Below are 24,482 nucleotides of genomic sequence, written 5' to 3' on the forward strand. Positions count from 1 at the left end.
CCGGGGCCTGCCCTCCCGGCGGCGACTGGTTGCCGGCCGCCCGGCACGGCAGGGTTAGACCGAGAGCCGAGGACAGCCGCTCCTTCCCCCCCTCTGCCCGGCGGCGGCGGGCACCCCTCGCGGGCTGCCCCGGGGGGAACAAAGCCGGGGGGGGTGGGGGGGGGGGGGGGAGACAAAGGGAAAAGGAAGCGAGGAGGGGGCGAAGAGAGACCGCGGGGGAGCGGCAGCGAGGCAGGGGCGCGGAGGGAGGCGCGGTTCCCGCTGCTGCAGTCTCCGCCTCGCGGTGCCGCGGGCCCGGCCGGGCGCAGACGTTGTCTGCCCGCCCCGCCCCCTGTGAGCCGGGGAGGCGCCGCCGCCGCTGCAGAGGGGGAGGAGGAGGAGGAGGAGGCGGCGGCGGCGGCGGCAGTAGGAGCAGGAGCTGCGCCCGGCGCTGGCGGCGGCCGGGACTAGGCGGCGGCGCGGAGCCGAAGGCGGCAGCGGTAAGGCCGCCGTTGGGGCCCGCGTGGGGAGGGCGGCGGCGCTGCCGGGCTCGCGATGGCGCCGTCTGAGGGCGGGGGGGAGCCGGCGGCCGCCTCCCGTCTTGGGGCCTCCGCTTCCCGTCCGGTGCGCCTTGGCGGGCGCCTCGCTTAGTGTACCCGCGCCGGGCTGCGGGGCGGGGGCGGCGGGCGGTGAGGAAGCGAGACGGCGCGGGGGCGGCGCGGCCGGCGGTGGGGCGCTGGGAGGGCGGGCTGTGAGGGGACGGGTGGCGGTGGCTGTGGAGCGCTGAGGGACCCTGCGTGGAGGAGCTTGAAGGGTCCTGAGTGGGGGCGTAGGGCGGTGGGCAGCGCCGGAGGGGCGATGCTGGCTGGGCTGGGTGGGGCGAGGCCCCGGAGCAGGGGCGGGAGTCCACCCCCCCGGGAGCTGTTAGCCTCCGCCACACGTGCCCGCGCTTCCCCACCGGCCTGCCCGGGCCGCGGTGACAGCAGCCGGTTTGGCCGGTTCCCGAGCCGTGTGCTTGGGCTTGCCGGGCTCATTCCGCTCATGTGTGGCTTCCCCCCCCCGGCCCACAACCCTCTCCCGCCGCCGCCGTGCCCCCGGGAGGACGGGGCTCTCTGCCCGCCGTCCTCCCGGGGCAGCTGCACTCTGTGAAGTCGGAGGCTGCTGGGGAAGAAGGGGGTCGGGCCGCGGCAGGTTGTGGGGCGCAGCATCCCAGGTGGGCTGGGCGCCTCCCCGGTCACGTCTCCCACCGCGCAGAGCCCTTGGGTGTCTTGGTGGTTCGTGAGGAGCAGGTAGGGACGTGAGGGTCTTGAATGCGCTCTCGGCTCCAGTCTTACTCTTAGAAGATGGGTAAGCGCTGTGCTTGGTGGCTTGAGTGGATGATTCTGGGGGGAAGGGGTCTGAATATTAAGCGGTAAATGCTGACCTGCAGTTCTCAGCATCCCACACTTAGGCGCTGATAGTTTACCTATTAACGATTTGGTTTATGATTTGCCTTGGCTTTTTTGTTGTTGTTGTTTTTGTTTTATGTCTGCTCCTGGTGCCTGTGCTGTTTTCAAAGCTACTGGTTTGCAGGTGAGCTGCTCTTGTATTGCCCCACGGTTCCGGGTGGTTCAGCTAGAGTTTACTGTCATGTTTATAGCCAGCGTTAGACCTGTGGGATCCCCAGGCAAAGGCTATGCTGTAGGCCCCTCCTGCTTTCCGCTATATCACTAGTGCTGCTACCTGAGGCAATTCAGTGTTCTCTTTTCTGTGCCTCAGCTGTCATGGGGCACATGGTAATTGTTGCTGTTACTCACATGTTAATGTGGCTCCTGCTGCATTAAAATTAGGAGTTAGTTTTCCCTTTCATTATAACATCTTTGTGTATGTGTTTTAAATAACTAAAAAATATTTTAAAAAACCCCACCAAACCAAACAAAAGCCAGCACCGCAAAACTCTCTTCTGAAACGTAGCATGGGGAAGAAAATTCAGTCTGTGACTGCTCATGATTAAAAATATGACTGTGAAATGAAGACTCTTTCCTCCCCACCCTTTCACTTACTTACCCAGTGTGCTGAATGGGTAGGGTTTTATGGAAGTTCACAGGTTGCTTTGAGATCTTTGAGCAGAAAGATTTTAAAATGCTATAGCTGTATTAATGTGTAGGAAGAAGGAAGAAAAGAAGTACAAAAGAGGAAATGCCTTTATGCTGGCTGCTTCATGAAGAATTTTATTTAAAGAACAGAAATAGGCATATAATTCTGAAACTAGCTGTGTCAGAGAGTGATTTTTCTTAAATATGTGTCTGCGTGCACCTGCTACAACATGTAACAAGATAGCAAATTAGATAGTGTGGAAGAAAAGTAAATACCCCCTCCTATCCCCCCAACAGCAATATATCTTAGTCTAAGGAATGTATAACTGTTCAGGTACAAAACTTCTTTATTTACATACTGAGTGTAGATTGACTGAAAAATGTACAGAGGTTTATTAGTTCCTGGTTAAAAATTAGGAGATTTCAGGGTTCTCTTCCTGTCCATCCTTGTATGTGCTAGAAGATTTTCTGTCTGTTCTAAAGTGCACTAAATCTTTCTGTGTATTGAAAGAAGAGGGGTGTGTTGGCTGAAAGAGAAAAGCTTGGAAATATGACTTCAAATGTCCATATCTTTGGGGATTAAGGGAGATTTTTATTTGGCAAAAAAATTAGTTTTGTATAATTTGTATAGTTTATTTTAAAGAGAAGATCTCAACTCTCTAATGAGGGGCAGAAAAACAGCTGTCTGGTATCCTCACCACAGAGGTGTACTGTAGGAAATAACCTCTTTCCTCATGTGATTATACTGTAGGAAGGAGCAGTGCTCATATGTACTGATCGCTATGACTTTCTAGTGCTCCTATAGATTTTCTGTCTGAGCTATAGGCTGTGTCTGTTTACCATCTTCTGAATGTGAATATCCAGGACAGCCTTTATTTACTTAGCTTGGGCAGATTGGATAGTTCCTTTAGTTGTTCCTCCCTTTATCCTTTTAGCCCTCTTAAAGTTTTTCTTGGGAGTGACTGAGAATATTTCAAAATAGATCTTCCTTCAAAAGAAATAGAGCGATCTGTCTTGCCAATATGATTTTTCAAAACTGCTTTCCTTTCTCTCTCTAAAACATTCAGGTCAAATGTTAACTTTGTATGTTGAATGCAAGTTTTCTAATGTTTGAACATGATGACCATGAATGAACGCAGCTCTTGTTTAATCTTTTGGCATTCCTTAGGAACTACTGGCTCTGCTGGCACATATAAAAAGTAACGCACTGGAATCCTTATTGGACTGGCATGTTTAGAAATGCCTCAGATGGATGGTGTTTTGTTATTTAATGAAAGGCAATTATATACTGCATTAGCTCTAATCTCAGCTGCCCTCAGCTAGATGCCAATTTCTGCTGGAGCAACCATTTCACTCTTCTTGACCAGCAGAGCTGAAGCCAGCTCTGTCAGCAGCATGGTCCCTGATGATTTCAAACATCTACTAATATGTCTGTGCTTGTCCAAGTGTCTGTCCTCTATACACATTTATTTTTGCAGAGTGATGTTGCACTACCATGACTTATAGTGGTACAACTGACCCTTAGAAATACCCACAAATCTGGTATCTAGCTCGTGGTGTCCGAGAGGCTGGAAAGGATGTAGAAGACGTATCTAAGAACAGACTGTACAAAGTTTCTACCTTAGCACCCGCCTAGCTGTTTTCCACCTGGAATGTCTCATCAATAGTTTCTACAAACTCAGACAGAAGACTCTTGGGTGAATAGTAGCATATGTTCTTTTAATTTATAAGATATGTCTTCACTCTACCATTTCAAAGAGAAACACCATTAAAAGTCGCTCAGTTTTCCTGATCTTTATAATCTTACTGGCTATATTTTTTTGCTTATTTTGAGGGGAAAGAGAGAGAAACTCAGTATTCGGTACGGAGTTAGCTTCTCTGACACTCATTCTGCTTCACTGCTTGGCAGCAGCAGCCACTCAGTCACAGCAATATTTACCTAAGTTCTGTATTTGTACTTTATTATATGCCAGCAGTATAGCAGGCATGGTGCTAATTTAAAAGGCTAAGAACATGGAGAGCTAAAAAGAGGTTGCTGACTTGATGTTTTCAAAGAGTGTGAAACAGTTAAAGTTTCACCCAACTCTATCAAAATTAAATTCTTCCTATAAAAAGCAGCATGTTTGTTTCAGGTGTTTCAGTTGTAATTATATTAGGGAGAAGCCCTGTGTCTTTGTTCATATGCATTTGGGTTTGAGGCTGACAGGAAATGCTGTTTTCCTTCTCAAACTTTCATTTAAACTTTAGATCCCCAGTAACTTAAACTTGATGCTCTACTAATTCTAAAATCATAATTGTTATTGTGGACTGAATGCCCTCACTGGGGTGGTTGAAGTACATTATCATCAGAAGTCAGTGCATACAGTTAAACAAATTACTCTTCTTGTTATCAAAATGGAGGGCTTTTGGGAAGGGCAAGACTTTCCCTGGAAAAATGTAGGAAAAGTAGCAAGTATTGATAGTAGGCTTACCAGAAGAGGTAGCAATTATTTACTTTCTTGAAAACTTTCTGTACTTCTCAATCCTTGACTCATTCTGTAGAGAATGATGTGTGCTTGGGAGGATCATGTGCCTTCTGATCTTTTAATAGACTATAGCAGCGACATTTTTATAATGCATGTGTACAGTAGCAAATTGAAGTGTTAGAGTTTGCATCATATTTTCTGTGATTTTTTTTTAAGCTTTTTAAAGAGTTACCAGCTCTTCCTTATTAATTAAAGATGGGAATCTTTTAAAAAAATTGAACAGACTGTGTTTAGAAATAGCAACATAGATTGAGAAAAAATTATGATTGCTAGCCCAAAATAGTTTTTTACTGTTACAGACATCCTCTCTTATTTGGGCTTTGTAGTCAGCAGTCTAAGTCTTTGTGTTTCAATGGTATTTTTTTTTTTTACTGAGGATCTCGAGGCACTTAGGAATCTGAATGAGCATAGCAAGTTATAGAATGGTAAGATGAGGTGACTTAAAATGTCCTTAACACAGAATTAAAATCCATAAGCAGAGCAGAAGCTTTACTGAATTACCTTCCTCATAGCATTGCTGTAATATGACTGATGGTTTGAGGTCCTAAGCCTCTTACTATCTTTGATCTGATTCATCTTGTTCTTAGTACAGTTTCTTAGTTATAAGAATTTACCCTGCCTTTTCCCTTTCCCAAACATATGCAGAGAGAATCCTGTTTATCCAGTTTGCAGTCAATATCCTGTACTTTCCAAGGTAGGAAACCAGCCATGTGTCGTCTTTACCAACTTAGCAATGTCTCTAAAACCCTCTAATTTTCAGTGGGTTTGCATCTCATAATGGTTGCCTTCCTAACTATATTATATTCAAATTCTATATTATCTCCAAACATACTAATAACTTGCTGCTACCAAGTGTATTGATGGCAAAAATTTGGTTTTCCATTTTGCTTCAGAAATTAGTGGTCTGATCTAAACTTATGGGGAGAAGCTCAAGACTTTGAACACAAGTCTTCCTCCTACTGGTTGGCCTACTTCTGTGAAACTTATAAGATTTTTTAATTTTTTTTTAGAATTCTCCTGCCTTTTATTTAGTTGAAATTACCCAGCATGTTAAATCAAAGGAGAAATACAGATCTGTATGCAGGCCTGGCTGCCATAAAAGCCCTGATGTTGAAAGATAATCTGAACGTCTTTGGTCCTGACTGTGCTATGGATCTGTGAACTCACATGGGAAACAGTTCACATCATCTCCATGATACAGAAATAGAGCATCTACTATCTATCTCAGTTAAGAAACAAATCTAAAGTTGCTTGTTGAGCTCTATATTAGCCATGTCCTTAACGAGGGACAGCATCGTGGGGTGTTTGGATTGGTTCCGAAACAACAAATTTTGTTCTTCCCCGGTCCCTCTAAGTGTACAAGAAAGTAGGAGTGTCTTCTGAGTTCTTAAGGAAACAGAGATTCACTCTTTGAAGTACAGAAAACCAGTAGCTATTTAGGGGTATGTCCTTATGCTGTGGTATAAAGCTTGATAGGGGTATGAGTGATGACAAGGCATAGTGTTTGTGTTAGAGTTGGGACTGTCTTAAATATCCTCTGGGTGTCTGTTTCACTGAACATACTAGTTGCTTCAGACTAATGTTTATCTAAACAAATGCCCTCTAAAATAGAGTTGAAAGATATTTCAGGACCTCTGCTAGTGATCATATAGATATGATTCAGTTTGAGTAATTTGTCAGCCACTCTTCGTTTCAAGTTATGTTCATCAAATCAATGACGCTGTCAAAAGAGCTGTGTCATACCAGTGGGCATACTTCCCAACTTACTACAAGCTTTTGATTTTGTATTTTTATGATAGCAAAAGTAAACTGTATTTTGAGTTAGATGAAAGACATACTAAAACTTGCATGCAACAGTAATTTCCTGGAGTAATCCTGGTAGTGACTTTGAAGGCACTTCAGAAGAGCAAAGGATTGCTTTCATTCTGTTAATTTAATAGTTATGCCTAGTTAAAATAAACAGGGATGCACTTCTTCAAGAATCTGTCCCTTACAAATTTCATATTTATGTTAAGAACACGGTATGAGAAACTGAGGCACTGTGATTCACGTAAGATGAGTGTTTGCCTTTGTAAAGGGTATACCTGTCTAGAATTCATATGATATTTATATTGGATTGGGCTAGAATGAGCTGAAGTAGAATGTCATCAAAAGAATGATCTTCTATAAATTAGGGGACATTCTTGCTTATTTTCTTAGTAAATTTTTATTTCCTATACCAGCATCTGCAAAGAGATCTGATAAAAAGGTCTAGATTCCTTTTATTTATTTTCCACCTGATCAGCTGGGGTTTAAATGCAGAATATTTTCTGCCTTTAAAACTGAGGTACAAAACACTGGTTTGATAGGCACATACCAGCCCATATATTTTGATGCTGGCAGTAAGCAGAGCATCTAGGAAGCCAAATAAATATGATCCGATGGCACTTAGCATGATAAACATTTAATTAAATGATGCATATTGTTCTGGTGTCTTTTCTTATGGTAGTGATGTAACTGAAGAATATATTCAGATCATCATATTACTTGATTAATTGACATCAAAATCCATGTTTTCTGGGAGAGAAAATAAAACTGAAGTCATGCTTTTAAATGCTCCCTTTCTTCTAATTGCTATGTTTTGAATGAGTAATCAAATGTAGACTCCAAAATGCCAACTCTTATTCTATTGAAATCTTAAATTCTTAATTCTGTGTTTTCTGTTTTATATATAAATTCTTCCTTAAATTCTATTAATTTCAACTTAAATGATAGCTGAAGATGCCTCTGTAATCCCACAGTCTTTAATCACTGAACAGTACAGTTAAATTCTTGAGCAATATTCAGTTAATGAATTTGGTTTGACAGTGACTACTACAGAGGCTGTTATATCAGTACCGTAACAATTTGCTGTTTGTGACTTGCTTTGTTATCAAATGCCTACAGTGCTTTCTGGCTTGCTTCAGTCTGAACTTGCTACTCATTCAGTAAATGCTTTGGAGCTGACAAAACATGCACCTAAGTCATAAGCATTGTGTTCAGAGAGAAGTTCACTTCCCATTTCAGTAATTGGCTCCAGTGGCTAAATGCAAAGAGACCTTGAAGCAAATTCATAGCTCCAAAATGGCTGTATTTAAGTAGTAAATGGCTAGGAGTATGAAGTGTGCTGCATCATTACAAGAGAAGTTGTGAAAAGTTAATTCATGAAGGCTTCCAAACCCATCTTTTTGGCTTAGCTACTTTTGTTACAGAACTGACTTTGAAGCTTAGTGTGACATTTACAGTGGATATTGTGTGCTGTGCAATTATTTCATTGTAAATGTAATCCAGTGCTTGCAAAATGGTGATTCAGTCTTTTTGGTTGCCTGATATGAAATATCTCCAATAGACCCAGAATGTGGCAGAGGAGGCATCATGTTCAGGAAGACTGTTGTTCTAGGACGCAGCTCCTCTCTCACACTCTGGGTGTGCTGACATTGCAATTTTCCAAAACATGAGAAATCTGGCTGCATAATATGTGGTAGTGAAGGACTATACTTGTATTCCTCCTTGAAAACAAAACCAAATGGTACAAATAGGAAATGATATTTAGGGAGGGTGTGTGAGGCTATTTGTTTTCTGCAATTTATCCCTCTGTCTACCTCATCCAGAATTGTTTTAGTAAGGATGTTGATGGATATGTCCTAGTCTGGTCAGTTTGTGGACCTGCTGTGGATGAATTAATCTCATTCCTATCTGAACCTTCTAGAAGTTGGTGTCTGTGATCTGGCGCATTCTTTCACAGAGAGAAATATTCTTAAAGAGGTAGCAAGAAGCAAATAGCAGTGCAATGTGAAGGCATTTATTTTGTTCAAAGCTAAAATGTGGTTGTATTTTTAAATTGTGTATGAATTTCAAAAGCCTATAAATTCAACTAAAAACATTAAGTGCTTTTGGAAATATATATACTCAATTTTTACAGAAATGTAATACCAGCCCAGGAGACTGCAAATACAACTTTTAGAGCTGTAATAAGGATTAGATCTGAATCATACAGAAGATGCTCATAGGCTTTAAAGTTTTAAGATTGCAGTAATTTTAGGAGTTGTAAGCATTTGTAACTGTGAATGGTCTGAGCTCTTGGAGTAACTCATGGACCAGGAGAGAAAACTTTCCAGGTTCAAAATTCCAAGTTACTTTCTCTAAACCATTGTGAGGATATTTGAGGAATGATTCATGAGCTTCTGAAAGCTTGGCATAGTGGTATGAACATCGAGAGTATGAAACAGATATTTAAGAAATGCTGTTCAGTCTGCTATTTCAAACATAGTGCTTCATGTGGTGAGTTTTGTTTTTCTCTCAGAAAAGTGAATTTACTGGATTGTGGGTGGTCTTTGAAATGTATTTTCCATATCACTTTTCTACAGAAGGGATTTTCTAATTTATTTTGTACATGTTACATTTTTTTTTCATGGTATGGTCAGAATTTGTTTTCTAGATACCTACTAGTTGACTGACACAGGGATTGTATATGATCTTCTCTGCTTATAGATCCATATGATATTTTCAGCAGTTATCTATTCCACACAACCCTTTTAGAATATTTACTCTGTATCTATTGGTCTTAATTTTTATATGTATTTTGCAAAGCACTGGTATACTTAGCAGAATTAACAAATTGGAAGTGATCTCTTTCTTGAGCTTAGAAATGTGTTGGCGTTGAAAGGCATTTTCCAACAGTATTTAGTCTCTTAATGGTGGTAACTAAGTTTAAAATTAATCTTTTAAATTTGAAATGTTTTGAAGAACTCGTGCAGGACAGATAGCAGGTGATCATCAATTAAAATAATTGTTTCACTTCATTATAGAAATAAACCGTGAGAGTAGGGTTTCAGCCTCAAAGTACACTGCGCAGTCAGACTGCGTGTGTCTGCATGCAGAAGACTGAGATTATGCAGTCTGTTTTGAGTCAATTCAAACATTATGCTGCTCTGTTCTAGAATGTCCTCTTTGTTTCTGTACCAAATGGACAGACGACTTACTTTTCTCCATGGAAACACTGCATCTGTTTGTGGTAGTTGTGAGTAGTGATGTTAGCAAATGTTTCTTCCTTAAATTGTCAAGTCATTGTTTCAAATGTTTTATCAGATGAAACTTTTTACTTTTAATTATGGCATTACCTGTGCTGAGGAAGGAGAGTGTGATGGTGGCAGCATGCTTGTCAGCATCAACTAAGCTTAAAGAACTATTGGTACTGTAATGTTCTTGTGACTATAAGGTACTTAAGTGGAGTGAGCTGAGGCTTTACTTTTTTTCCCTGTTTTCTTATTTAATTGTGGTTTAGTTCTTTTTGGAATACCAGTTGTTGAAAGACAGTTTTGAAAGAAACAGTAGTGGATAGCTGTTTTATTTTTATTACAGGAATTCCTTTTTGACAGTTGGAAAATATTGTGCCTTTTTAATTCAGGTTTATGTGGTTAAGTTTTATTTATTTATTTTTAATCTCAATTTGCCAACAGATTCATCAGATTAGTAGGATTTACTTTCTTACACCAATGGTTCTCAACTTGTTGCTTATGGATTGCTTCAATTCATGCACTACTTAGAGGTCTGTAAAAGGCAAATAAGAATAAGGATATTATTAATCAGCTAAAAGGGCCAATGCAAGGATTCACGTTTGCATTTGAAAATTTTTAGTAGTCATCCACACACAAAAAAATTGCAGCTTGCTTGAGAATGTAATGCATTTTCATATTGTATGAAATCATATATTTCCCAGTAATGGCACAAACGTAAAGCTTGTATTTACAGTCTCTTTTTTTATGCTCAGTTATGGTATTGGTAGAACTTGTGGCTTTCTGAACACTTAAGTAATGTATATTATCATATTCTTTCTGGGCATTTCTTTAGATTCCTGATATGATCTTTTGAGAAACGTAATGTTACTGCCTATTGGCTATAAAGATTCTTTTTCAGGAGAGCTGAGACAGATTCAAGGAAGGAAAGAGAACAAATCGAGACAAGTAGCTAGCTGCTCTGTCTTATGAGAACTAAAATGAGGTAATTGACATCTGGAGCCTGTTAGGAAACGGTGGAGTGCGTAATGCTTAAAATCACTTGATGCAAATTTATGTGCTTTCAGTGTCTTAAAAATTCTATTAGGAAATGCTACTGTGAATGTCCTGTCTCTTTCTAAGACCAAAAGTTGCATTTTCACTATTGCAGTAAGGTAGTAATTTACCAAAATGTGTTGCCTATATTTTAGCAGTTTTTTGAATTGAGCTACGCTTCAGTAACTCTGAAACCAGTGCACAAAGGATTGTGTTACTTCTGGCCTAGTTGAAGGCCTGTATGTTGAGAAAAGCAAATGACGCAGCAGATATATAAACCATGACTGTGGAGAGCAAGATTAAAATATGGATGAGTAGGATGAGTACCCCGAGCCAAGAAATGCAATATTAGAACATTCTAACTTTCTGTTGAGTAGAGGTTTGTTAAACATCTATTAATAAATAATTATTTGAAACTGGCAAAATGTAGTTTTGAGGAGTAATGTAGTGTTTATTTTCTTTTAATATGCCTACCCTTGCATGATATAGATGGTTACTACCTGTATGGTGATGGAATGCTCTTTGGGGGCAAAAAGAGAGATAGTATATGGAAAAGAATGGCAGAATATTGTAAGACAGCTTCTAGCTTTCTGGTTTTAGGAGGCAGCCTTTCTTAAGGGGGACTTGCTCTGGCCCAAATGGGGTGGTTGAATTTTCATAGATTTGGTGTTTGGCACTGACAGAGAAGACTGTGAACTGAAGAGAACTGACCTTGATACTTCTCACATTTCTGTATTTGTACCAAATCCTTCTTTATCATGTACAGTTTTTCCATTCCATGGATTTTGATGGGTCGAGGAAAGTAATGGAGACATGCATGGAGATCCTGGCACTGTAGGGGAGGGAATAGGGCCTGCAGCTTGAGGAAGAGTAGGTAGGTAGCATGTGTATAAGAGAGAAAGGAAGGCTTTTCAAGTCCTTGACGTGTAAGAGCAAAGTGCAGTTTTAGAAGATTTCTAAAACAAAATATGAGGAAATATGATGCATTCAGATTTAGCAGGGAGGGCAGGTATGTAGTAGGAGGGGAAAAAAAAACCCACAGTGTTCCTGTTGTGTCCAAAGTAATCTCTTAATGTGATCCTCTAGTTGTTCTTCTGTATAACTGTGTGCCTCCCAGTTCTTTCATGGCTTAGTCATATTTCATGCATGTCCTTCTGCTTTGATTTTAGAGAGCTAACTCTGCTTTCATGTTGATTAACATGAAAGCTCTCACTTAAAAATTAAACTGGCATACGTATTGCAAAAACAATGGGGAAATTTTTCTCTTCAGTAGTCATAACTTTGCAGATGGGTGGGTGACAACTTCTGGCAATGCTAGAAAAAATGTTCAGAAATCTTCACAGTGCTACTTCAGAGTTTTCATAGAGCATAACTTAAATTGTAGACCATACATCCAAGGTGGTAATTAATGCTTTTTAAAGTATAACATTTTTGCAGACTTCTTAGAAAATGCCTTGAATTTGGCATGGCCGATCTTGAAATAGCGTAAGAAATGTTTCACTTTGGTATCTAGGTTCACAAAGCAGCGTGTCTGATATTTTCTTTTTTTTTTTTTTCCACAGTGAATTGATTTTTAGGAACACTAATGCTCTGGCTATTAATAATACATGAGGGGTAAAACTTATACTGGTAGGCAAAAGATGCGGTCGGCTTGTCTCTTTAGTCTTCTTTCCTGTAGCATAGCAGTCTCTCCTTCAGTAGTGTTTGCTTTGCCTTTAAATGTACTGTACCCACTGTGCACGCACCTGGGCACTGCTAATAATGGTTTTGGGAAGTTTGCAATTGCTTTCTGCCTGTGCATGTGTACTGATTGGTGCCAAAATGCTGAGTAAACGGCAGGACTGAGATCTGCTTTGCAGTTCTTGTTTGTCATGTTCTGAGCAAACACTTAAGCAAGCAGTCTATTGCTACATGTCTATGTTTTGGGTGGGGTTTTTTTTGCTTCAGGTTTTTGTTTAGATGCATGCTGTTTGTTGGTTTTTTTTTAAGTGGGCATAGCTGTTCTGTCAGTGCCTTAGCAAACAGCCAAGCTGTGTTCCTGCAGAACAGTTTATGCTTTAGAAGATGAGGGGAGACCAGCCGTCTTACAGTTTGGCTTTGAATTCATATTTGAGGGGAAAAAAAAACCAGATTTTTTTCATTATAGATGAAAAAGCATTTCTAAAGCTTTTGTAATCAGAAGGAAGATGCCTTCTGTGGCAAAACCCTCATGACTTAGTTCCCTGAAAAGCTTATAGCTGGCTTCCAAGTCAGAGCAGGGCTCTAACCTAGCAACGTAGGGAAGAGTCCCTCCTCCTCTTGCCAGGGGAGCATAGCTGGGGCACTGTGTTGGGGACTGCGAGCCAGTGTATCTTGTGATCTAAAAGAATCACATACAGCTGAGGTGGATGTTTACTTTTTAGTTGTCATCATCTAACTCTGTTGATCAATTTCAGTTTTTCAGTTCCAATCTCTCTTAAAAACTTTTTATTCTGAAATTCCTGGTTTTCTTGATTTCTCTTGCAGTTAGTTCTCTAGTCTCAAGTTGTTTTTGCTGGGATATTGCAACACTTGAAAAATGTGACTGAAAACAGTAGGGTGCGTAGCTGGGTTATATCTATGTGTAATGTTAGTAATGCTGTGTTAAGGGCTTTGTTTTTCTTTCTTAAAATAGCTGTTTAGTTTAAAGCTCAAGATGAATACAGCAGCATTCAGTGAAGTGAGTTATTTTGATGTTTTAGGTTCAGACTTGGTGGCTTTTAACAGGAAATGGCTTTCAAAAGATGAGGAGTTGTAAATGCTATCCTGGGAAATTCTTCTGGTTGTTATTGTAAAGCGTCTTTTATCATGCATTTCATACAGAGACTGTGTATGTATAGAAATTTCTTCTGCAGGAGTTAAAATACTGATCTTTTGTTTCACATCTAATATTTTTATATACAGGTTTATTCCAGAATTGGAAAAACTCAAATAATATATTTTATCCATGTTTGGAAAAAGATAGTTGCTACAGACGAAGAGGATTAACACTGGTATTGCAAAAAGATGAGTATGTTAAAACCAAGTGGACTTAAGGCTCCTTCAAAGACTATCAAGCATGGGAGTACGTTGCTGAAACCACCGGCATCTGTTGCAGCTGGTAAGGAATATTTAAATATCTTCACTTTTCCCTTCCATCTTCTAACAAAAAGTACCTTGAAAGCTATGATTATACACCATTTTTACTATTTACACCGAGGTATTTTTGCTTTTATTTCTGATCTAAAAACGTTATGTGTACAACATGCAATAAATCTGAAGTTACTAACTGGGATTTGATCAAGCAGTTTTCCTTGAAGAAACCTTGTCGTGATAAAAATGTTTGGGTAGTGTTTTTTTTTTACCAAAACCTATGTTCAATTCATTCAGTGTCTCTGTCCTTAGATTTTTGAATTACTGTATTCTAGAGATAACAGATACAAAAGTAAGAAAATTTGGAATTGTGCTCTTCCTTTTAGAAATCATGCTTTTCCAAATGCTTGTTATGTTGAAACTACGTAGTGATGCTCTCTGGAATATTAGCCTATTTGCCTTCTCATTGTGCTTGATTCCAGCTCCAGTAGAAAAAGCAGCTTCCGGTGAAAAGGCCTCAAGTGGAACCACTGCAGATGCACACGAAGAGTTTGTGGATGATTTCAGAGTTGGAGAGCGTGTTTGGGTCAATGGAAATAAACCTGGCTTTATTCAGTTCCTTGGTGAAACACAGTTTGCCCCGGGACAGTGGGCAGGGATTGTTCTAGATGAACCAATTGGTAAGAATGATGGCTCTGTGGCTGGAGTTCGCTATTTCCAGTGTGAACCCTTGAGGGGAATATTTACAAGACCATCAAAATTGACAAGAAAAGTGCTGACAGAAGATGAAGCCAATGGTACACAGACAGCTCATGCTTCTAGAGCTACATCACCAACTTCCACATCAGCTGCTAGTATGGTGTCTTCATCTGCAGCTGCACTTCCGCCTTCAGGAATTCCACAAAAAACTTCACCACTTGCTGCTAAGGAGCATTCAACTCCTCAGATTACCAATCTTTCAAAAACTGCAAGTGAATCTATATCAAATCTCTCTGAAGCCGGATCACTAAAGAAAGGTGAAAGGGAGCTCAAAATTGGAGATCGAGTTCTGGTAAGATTCCTCTGCAGCCTCTGTGTTTGCATTTTGATTGATGAATTGTAACTTCTGCTAATACTCAAAACTGTTCTAATATTTCCTTGGTCAAGGTAATGTAAATTTATGCTCTAGCTTACTTTTCGTCAGTGTCTTCTGTAGACAAGCTCTTTGCTGCAGTTTTGCATACTGTAGGAAGATCTTTGCATTACCAAGATAAAATGGTTGATTTGGCAGTTTTTAATCTACTGTGTTTTGGCAGTATTTAAAAAAGACATTCAGTCTTTAACAACGTTTTTGTAGCATAGCTTTCCATAACTTCAAGAACTACAGTCATGATAAATAAAAACAAAGCTTGTGAGATTTCCATGCGGTTCTTTTGCCCTACTCAAGGCCATGTCTTTAGAAAGCTAACGGTTCAGTAATTGATTGTTCCCGAGTAGTGATAGGCAGCAACAGAAGTAGTCACATAACGCCACTGATCACCCAGGAATTACATGTTCTGTTGGTGATGTGCCATGTTACTTGGCTGCCCTTCCTGAATTCAGAACCATAAATGTTTCTGCTGATGTATCATTTCACCCTTTTAAAAGGGAGTTAAGTTTTGTTAGTTTAAACTTTTTTTTAAAATAATTATGTTGTATACCTTTTATATTTGGATCAACGTAATACAGCATGGGTCATTTTTGATAACTGATTTGACATACACCTACTAAACAAAGTGGGAAACTTTGCCTTGAAACAGTAGCCCTTGCTTGAAAATGCTGTAGAAAGCTGGTAATAACATTGTTTATGTTGTATTCTTTATTTAAAGGCTATGTATGTAGCCTTCAAATATAACCAGAATGATATTTGTATGTCCACCAGATCTACAACCACTGTAACTAAGATCCGATTTTAGGTTTGAATTAGTTGCATGTGTCATTAAGCTGAATAATTGTCTTGCTGTTACTTCAATGCAATCTTTTTTTATTTACAGTATAATTTTTTAGATTTCCATTAGGTAAAAACAAGGACAGAAATGAACACCCAGGCATAGAAAGCATTTCTGGGGTTACCATGAGAACCTTGCGTAGAAAAAAATCTCACAGATTTTATTGTTTGTCCTGCACTGCCCCACCAGATAATGATGCTGTAGTGAAGGTGATTTTTTTTTTTTTTTTTTTTTTTTTTTTTTTTTTTTTTAAAGGAAGAATTTGACTCCTCTTTCTGTTTAAAGAGAGCTTAGGGGCGAAATTGAAGAAAGTATGAAGGAGACTAAGGTGAAGTGAGGGCGGGGTTTGACCGACAGCTAGAGTTGGGCTGAGATTTGTTTTCTTGGAGTGGCAATGGAAACAAAAGATTCCCGATTTATCCCTAGCTATTTCTGTCAGAGACTAGAGCCCTGTCATCTTCCAATCAGTGTCGGGTTTTTAACTACTTGTTTGCCTTTTTCTCAAGGATCTTTGTGAGATCTTCTGGGATGTCCTCTTTGTGGGGGAAAATTCTTTGATGCCTATGAAGGAATCACTCTAACTTTCTGTAACTTGTTAGTGCAAATTACAGGAGCAGCATATCCTAACTGCCACAGTTTGATAGTAATAAGGTCCCAAAATCTGTTTAAGTATAGGAGATTAAACTTAGTGTTTCATTCTCCCTACTTCCTCTGTTTGCCTTAAGTCTTCCTGTTGAATCATCAAATTGTAGTTTGAGGTTTTGGTATAATTCCTAGCACAGCATGTCAGTGATGCATATCTGTAATTTATATGCCAGTCTAACACAGCATATGCACAGGAATACAAATGTTAAATGGACCGGATTCTTGTCGTCTGGTTTTTAACCATTTTGGGTCCCATGGTAATTTTTTGTAGTAGATCCCAGACTCTGCTGATGTCATATCTAAAAATAATTTCAGATGTAAATATCTTAAATCTCCAGGTTAGTGCAAATAATAGTAAACTTGGCTGAATAACCCATTCATCTGTTAATTTTTTTCTTTCTCTGCCACTGAACTCCTGTCCAGCACAATGGACTGTAGAATTGAGCTGTTACTGAGTAATTGCTGGAAACTATCCTCAGAGCCTACAGCTAGCACTGGTTGTTGTGAAAGACCTGCCTGTCACTTACCATAGCTTGCCTAGCCATTCCATCTCCATCAAAGGTACAAATGCAACTGGACTGCTCCATGTCATTTGTATTTTATTTATTCTGACAGCAGTAACTTTTCAGTAATATGCTATACAAGAGGATAAGAGGCTTGATGGAATTTTTAAGTCCCACCTCAGCATAGAATTTTCCCTCTAAGTGACAATGTAGCATCATAAGCCTGAGATACGCTCCAGTCTGACTGTACCATTACAGAACTCTTAGTGACTAAATGCTGCCCACATTCGTTGGTTCTTGCAGCTTGGACTGACCGCTATTGAACACTTTATGAAGGTTCTTAGTAATAGCAATGCCATGATGATTATGGATATATGGGGAAAACGTATGCTGAGAATTGCATCTTGAAAATGGTGAGCCTCCAGCAGTGTAGAATTGCAGTTCAGCAGAACAATGAATTCATGATAGACAAAAGCTCATTTGGGAGTCTTATTAAAATACTTAACTGGAAAAGTATGTCCTTAAGGGCAAATTCATAGAGGGGTAAGACATAGCACATCAGCTAAGATTACATTCTAGAATGGACTTCAGATGTGGCTCTACTTTGTTGGTCTTAGTGTGTGATCTTAGAGTGGGGTTTTACACTGGAGTATTTCAATCTGTTAAATATTTTCCTCTAACTTTGATTTTTAGAATGTACTTAATAGGAGTTGCCTTAAATCGGTCTGTTCAATATGTTTTGGGGTTTTTTTTGGCAACTGGCTGTTTTTGGATGATACCTTCAGCAAAAAAGGCAAAATCATATGGCTTTTTTTTTCCTGCCCAATCTGGATTATCAAGAAACAAGAGGCCATTCTGACAACTGTTTAAATGCCAGAGAAGTGCGTTTACCAATTCACACCTCAGCTTGTCTTCTTTTTAAATTACACAAATGTAAATTTGACACAAGTTTGTTGAACCTGAAATATTGGGTTCAAAGCATTTCAGGTTTGACAAACTGACATTTCCCAACAGCTAAGCTTTGCTGGAACATTTTTCAGTTCCTACCGAGATGTTAGTACTATTCCTTTATGTGAAAACAAGCTGTCAGCTCTTCACAGTTGCTTCTGCATTCTGTCACAGCAAACTACTGCGTCAGATGTTCATAGCCAGTGGTGTTGGGATGAGGTAGTTTGATTAAAGGCCGTCCTTGCAAAGAAATCTTGGAAGAGATAATTAAAGCTGTAGTGCATGGTCTGTATTTTTTTGTGTGGATAGAAAAAATGTCTTAAGCTTCTTTTCTTATTCCTTTGATCTCTAGTTGTTTTACCAGTCTTTTTTGCACTTAAAGTTAGAAATTATTTAAGGCTACATGGTCCCATATGTACAGTCCCCCCAGACTTCTATGGGAGAACTGATGTCTTTAAAAAATACATAGATTTAGTAATAAAGGAAGCTTCCAATGTATGTATCCCAGATTTATTTGGATATGAAGACAGGTGCCCTACAGGATCTTTCCTTAATTCAGATAACATTAGGAAAAATAGTGGCTACATGCAAACTAAGCGTTTGGGACACTCATTCTGCTTGTCAGAGAAAAAAAATTCCACTGCAAAAAACAAGTAGAGTTGTGAGGTGATCACCTATATATTCTCAAATGCAGGCTTGCTTAGAGTATCTCATGTGAGGTTGTGCTGAACAGTGCAATGGATGTGGAGATGGAAAGATGGAAAAGCAAGTAGGCTTGCTTTTTCAGGGGGCAGAAAACATCTTTTTCCAAAAGACCTTGTAGATTAAAAAAAAAAAGTTTTATTAACATCAAAACAGACAGACAGTGCTTCAAGGTACGTGATACGTCAGCTGAGTTGTGTTACTGTGGATGCCTGAAGAAAAATACTTGTAGATTTGCTGCAACAGTCAGCTACAACTTTTTTCTTCCCACCCCTACCCCCCCCCCCAATTTGAAGAAGTCATGTTCCAGGCCATTAAATTGAGTTGTAAACATCAGAAAAATAGCTCGTGGTAGGCATCAATGTCTGTAAGGGAAATATAATAATCATGGAGAAATTCACATTGTCGTGTTTTCTTAGAAGTTCTCTTTCTTGAGATTCTGGAGGAGTTGAAGCAAATCAAAAGCATATCAAACCAAGTGAAGTGAATACACGAGCTGAAGTACTATACCCCATAGTGGATGTTCCAGTGCAAAAGGAGAGGTCTTTTAGATTTCTGTAGTTTACTCCTTCTCAAAGATGATTAGGTTAGAACAGCAAGCAAGCCCTCTGCAGTCTTGGAAATCTCTGATAAGAAGTCTGTCTCCCTCAAATTCCGGTATGTCTGAACCATATTCAGCAAGCATGTACTTAATTGTGTAGTTGACTTGAAGCTGAGCAGTAATTTTCCTTTTGCTAACAAGTATTTGGAAATACTTCACGTTAATATGTGGCAATGTTGAAAATATAAGGAGATAAAGTACTTATTTAAAAGAATTGTGGTTTCTGACATTTAACTCATTATTCAGCTTTTCATTTGTTGCATTGATATATAACTTTTACTGGAAGAAAATAATATAGCTAAACCAAAGAAAAAATTATTAATATGAAGAGTAATTCAAATAGCTCTGTATTAGCCATAATTTCCATTCTTAACATCTGAAGTATGTTCTGGAATCTGGATATAGTTTAGTTGTTAGAGAGAGGACACTAACTCTGGGCAGCCTGATCTCGTATTAGGGGATTGCTGTAAAGTAGGAAGTGTTGATGTGGAAATCTGCATTTCCCTCATTGCACTCATCCAGCCTTTACTGGGTTAATGACAGAGTGCAAGGTCTTTAACACAACTGTAGTTGATTTGCCTGCTGAAAATTAGGCTACAGCTTCAGCATTTTGAACCTTCTATATGAATAAGAATTCCTATGCAAAAAGTGATCCCTTCTTGTGCCACTGGAAGAAGTGTTGTCGCTACGTACTAAACCAGATGGGGAAAGAATAACTGAAAATTAATTCAGAAAACAAATTACTTTCAGGCTAAGCCAGTTTCTGTTTCGTTTGAGTTGCAGCCAGAGAACCTGTTTGCCCTGGTATTGCAAACACTTATGATTTCTTAAGAGTCCAATGCTAAGTTGATTTAAAAAAACAAACAAACAAAACCACCCAAACTAACCAACCGAAAAAATCCAGCTTTTTGAAATAAAAGGGGGAAACCTGTTTTGTGTGACAACCGTTGCACCTACCAAAAGTTGAAGCAGCTTTGAGAGCATCTTAGGCTTTTGCCTGGATGGACCAGATGCTGTATTTTAAATAAATAAAAAAAATCTTATCAACCTAAGGGGCCTTAACCTTCTCAAGGGATTAAAGTGCTTTCATTCATTTAACCAGTTACAGCTTCATCATGGTCTGCCAAATCTGATGCTTCTGGAGCTGAGCTGTAAAGCTGTAACTTGGGCCTCTGTCCATATGTTCACAAAAGGTTGCAAACTAGATTTACAGTCATATCCTGATGTGGCCTTTTTGCAAAGTTATTCTTTATGCAGAAGTGACGTGTAATTTCTTCTTTTTGTCTGTTTCACAGTGCTTACTGTAGGTGAACTTCTTGCTTCATTGTTTCTTACTGAGTTCTTTAGTGATGTAATGGGCAAAGACTGATAGGAGATTATTGTCAGATTTGTTTCCACTCATGTAACCTGTCTTCAAGTAAACATGATGTAAGGATGTCAACTGATTAAATTCCAGGGCTCTTAAAAGCAACAAAGGGGAAGAAAACTTCACGGGTAGAGATAAGTTTCTCCCTTTAGAAGTAATCCTGTATTGTCCATGTGGTATTTTTAAGTTTTCCATTTTCTAGTTTCTGTAACTTTTTTAATAGAAAATGCACTTCTGAGTTTAGTCTGTTTAAAAATCTATAATAGTATTTAACTGTTAGGAAAAACAAATATTAATTGGGATTGTTACAGTTAAAACAATGCAAAAATATCTTGCCACAATGCATATGAGGATAGAAAAGGAAGAAAAATTTGGAAGTTGAGAACATGCAATTGTTGTGTGCTCTACTGGGGCTGTCATCTCCTGAGCCTAGTTTACTGTAACTGCAAATGTACCACAATATTTAACTGCTCAGTCACACTTGCTTTATACTTAAGCTGAGTTGACTGTAAGGTATTTTGATGGCTTTGTCATGTTAAGTCAAGGATCAAAGTAATTCTTATATTTATTTATGTATATTTAGACATAGTATTTTGGGTACTGTAAAGTATAATGTAGATGAGTTTGCAAAGTGGTTGCCACAGCATGAAATATGAGAATATAGCTGAAGGATAGAGGGTATCTAGAGGCTTTGTCTGTAATTCATTATCTAGGCTGTTTTCTCTGTGCAAACTGCAGCTTTCTTTTAATGTTACTTTTAAGCATTTTTGAGGACATAATGTTACCTATCTGCTCACAGACAAATAAGATGTTAAATTTATCTTAATGCAGCAAGGTATGAGTTGTGTCTGAGTCATTTTGTTTTGGCAACTCCTTGTTTAACTTAAAATTGCATGTGAGTTACTGGGATATAATGGCAGCAGTAGGGGCTTTGTTAATAGTTTGTTCATGCAAGAAGGGGTGTTTTTTGTGTGTGTGTGTGGACTCCCTGTGTCCCTTCCCCTGCCTTCCCAAGGGGTGTGATAGCCAGGAACATGTTGTCCTTGTTCATTTCAACACAGGATGAGCGAAAGAACTATTTATTTATTTATTATTTTAGTCTTCGCCTTTGCTTCTTTTGTGGTGGCAAATTCACATGTGGCTTTTGTAGTATGGAATTGCTGTTAGGTGTGGGTTTTTTTATTGCTTCCTTTTGACTGAATGAGTTGATTGAATGAATTGAATGTCAGTAGCGCATAGTTTTTAATTATTAAACTATTTTCTTCGCAAGTGTGATAGCATTGTGTCTGTGTGTCTATTGCATATATTAGCTCTTTTGCCCACTTTGTCCTTGCTTTTGAACTTGCGAATCAACTGCAACAAAATTGGGTAGAAGTGTAGAGGTTTCAAAGATAAGTTCTTAACAAGTTTCATGGGAAGAGATACGCCCAATGGAAGGTAGAGAACCTAACCACCGATTTTGGAAAAGCTGCAATTTGCCTTCACAGATACTTGCACATCAGAGAATCCACATGATCAAGGTTTTGTCTAAATACTGTTTGTTCCCATCAATAGAAATAGCTGTAATCACTCTTGCATTTTTAGATTGCAAAGTCACTCGACCATCGTATCCAATGCCACAGGAAAACTGACATCATTAATCCTGCTATTCACAGAATTGCTGGTTTGAAAAATCTGAATTAGGGAGGCAGGTTTAAAGTTTAGCAGATACTCTAGCACTCTTCCAGTCATGCCTTGATCAAGTGCCTGGTGTTATGCAGATATTTCTAAAAGGAAATAGGATAATCTGAAGCTAGACTGTCTAATATCAGGAAGAAAAAGACAGGCAAAAACTGACAGAGGAACCAGATGTTGACAAACTAAAACATGGCCGTTTTGTCAAACATGTTTTATTTCCTGCTGTGAAACTATAGTTTTAATGAAGAAAACTCCGTTGTGTGGTGGGATTATTTTTTTTTGATTTTGAATACTATCTAACAGTCTATCTTGAAAATTACATTGGACTTCATTGATATATTTAAGAACTGGGTGGATGCCAAACACCCACCCCCCGCACTCCCCCAAAAAGTGGCTTGCTTGGTACCACCATTGGATATGGTCACTAGTGTGGTTTTTCTTTGAGCTAATCTGGTGCTTTGATCCATGCTCTGGAAGTAATTGTAAATCATTCCAGATGAAATCTCCAGATAGTCAGAGGGGTAAATAACAACATGCACGGAGCAGTCCAGGGGAACTTGTTCTTTCATCTCCAGCAGGCCAAGCCGTTCGTTGCATTTTGCATTCAATAGCAGAGTTTATAAGCCAAAGAATAAGAACATAAGCTGTGTTACAGCCATGGGCAGCTGTCTACTGGAAAGAGTAGTGACTAAAGAAGATCCAGGAGCTAAAGGTACTGAAGAGGAGTTCATGGGTTGATATGGAAGAAGGACCAATGAAAATACATGATGCTCTAAGTGGTGCTAATCATGCTTTTGGTCAGTACTCAAATACTGTATATAGTTATTTGAAAAGCCCATCGGAAACATTGGCAAGAATTCAGAACACAACTGCAAAATGACTCAAGCAAGAGAAAATATCTTGCAATAAACTATTTGAAGAACTCAGTTTCATTTACGAAGGGAAAAAATGAGGTGTCTTGCTTAAAACCTGTGTTCCTGCATGGTGAATGCCAGTTGTTGAAGAGCTCTATAATCTTCCAAATAAAAGCATAATGAGAGTCAGTGGCTAGAAGCCACAAATTTGTTTTATTTCAAATTTAAATACGTTTCTAACAATGGAGTGATTAACTATGAAAATAGACTGTCAGTAGAAGCATGTTTTCTGATGGATATCAGCTCTGATCTAAAAACATCAACACATACAGCTTAGCTCAGTACAGTTACAGGGTTAATTACAGATGTAACTGGGTGATATGTAAAGACCTGTTTCAGGAGAGCCAGAGGAGATGGTCTAATGGTTCCCTCTGCCTTTGAATGGGTGAACAATCAATTAAATACAGTTGCTTTTGCCAGCTGGAAATGGTTCCTCTAAATTTTGAGAAAGAGAAAGAAGGTTCTGATTAGATACCAGGTTTTTCAAAGGCCATATTTGTTTGGATGTTTTTTGCTTTTTCAAGTGTTGTGTATTATGAGTGCAAATGGGTGAAAATGCCCAGTCTATGTGAGACACACAAATACCCAAGCAATGCTTTGCAAGAGTCACTATAAATAAGTGCTCAGGCAGAAAGGGAGACAGCAATTGTTATTCATCTTTTAACTCTGCTCAGCTGGTCTGAGTAAGTGATACTGTTACACTGACAGTTTCAGACAGGGGCTGTCCTCTTTTCAGAGAGATCTGTATTTTTCAATGAATACTGTTTCAATAGCAGTCTCATTTTTTTAGACCATGTCCTTTTTTTTTTTTTTTTTTTTTTTTTTTTTCCCCCCTGGATTACACTGTTTATTTGTTTTCTGCTTCCACTTATCTTTGGAAATGCAGTTCTACAAAGGTTCTCACAAAGTTTGATGTGCTCATCCCGATGTGCTTTCATCAGGAGGTTTTTAACTGCTTCAGGTTTACAAACCCATTTTGCTACTTCACTTTGCATTACAGCAAATTAATGTAGGTTTAGTTATAATTTGATAAATGGAATTTAATCACTTTTCCCATGTGCTTGACATAACACTAGTGAATTCAAAGCAAATTTCCTCACCCCACAATGACCTGTAGCCTAACCTAGATTCTCTGGCCTATTATTGCTTTATATGTTACAGCTTGACTGTATTGAGTGTGGTAACTGACTACAAAAAGGTCTGACAGTTCTTTTCTCTGATCTATTATTTAGTAACCTGCCATAGCATGAATGAAGGTCATGGAAAACTGTCTTCGTGGTAGTGATGCCCCATTTTTCCATATAGCTTTTAGAAACTTTTTAATAAACTTTTTTTCCTGTTTCTTTTAGAAATGGCTTTTTTTCTTTTTAGTCCTTTGTGCACTACTGGGAAGTGGATCTGCTGGCAAATGCAACTAGTTTT

General features: G+C 39.2%; 1 protein-coding gene across 4 annotated transcripts in view; it reads left to right on the forward strand.

The window, feature by feature from the left end:
- Window positions 1–379: 379 nt before the first annotated feature.
- Window positions 380–24,482, forward strand: part of CLIP1 (CAP-Gly domain containing linker protein 1) — a 73,723-nt gene continuing 49,620 nt past the window's right edge. For all 4 annotated transcript variants that reach the window (XM_049805444.1, XM_049805445.1, XM_049805446.1 and 1 more), the window contains exons 1-3: window positions 380–479; window positions 13,570–13,765; window positions 14,220–14,788. In XM_049805444.1, coding sequence (XP_049661401.1) covers window positions 13,672–13,765; window positions 14,220–14,788 — 663 coding nt within the window. In that variant the 5' untranslated portion in view covers window positions 380–479; window positions 13,570–13,671. The remainder of the gene's footprint in view (window positions 480–13,569; window positions 13,766–14,219; window positions 14,789–24,482) is intronic.

Source organism: Accipiter gentilis, chromosome 7 (assembly GCF_929443795.1).
Source record: "Accipiter gentilis chromosome 7, bAccGen1.1, whole genome shotgun sequence".
Taxonomy (NCBI): domain Eukaryota; kingdom Metazoa; phylum Chordata; class Aves; order Accipitriformes; family Accipitridae; genus Astur; species Astur gentilis.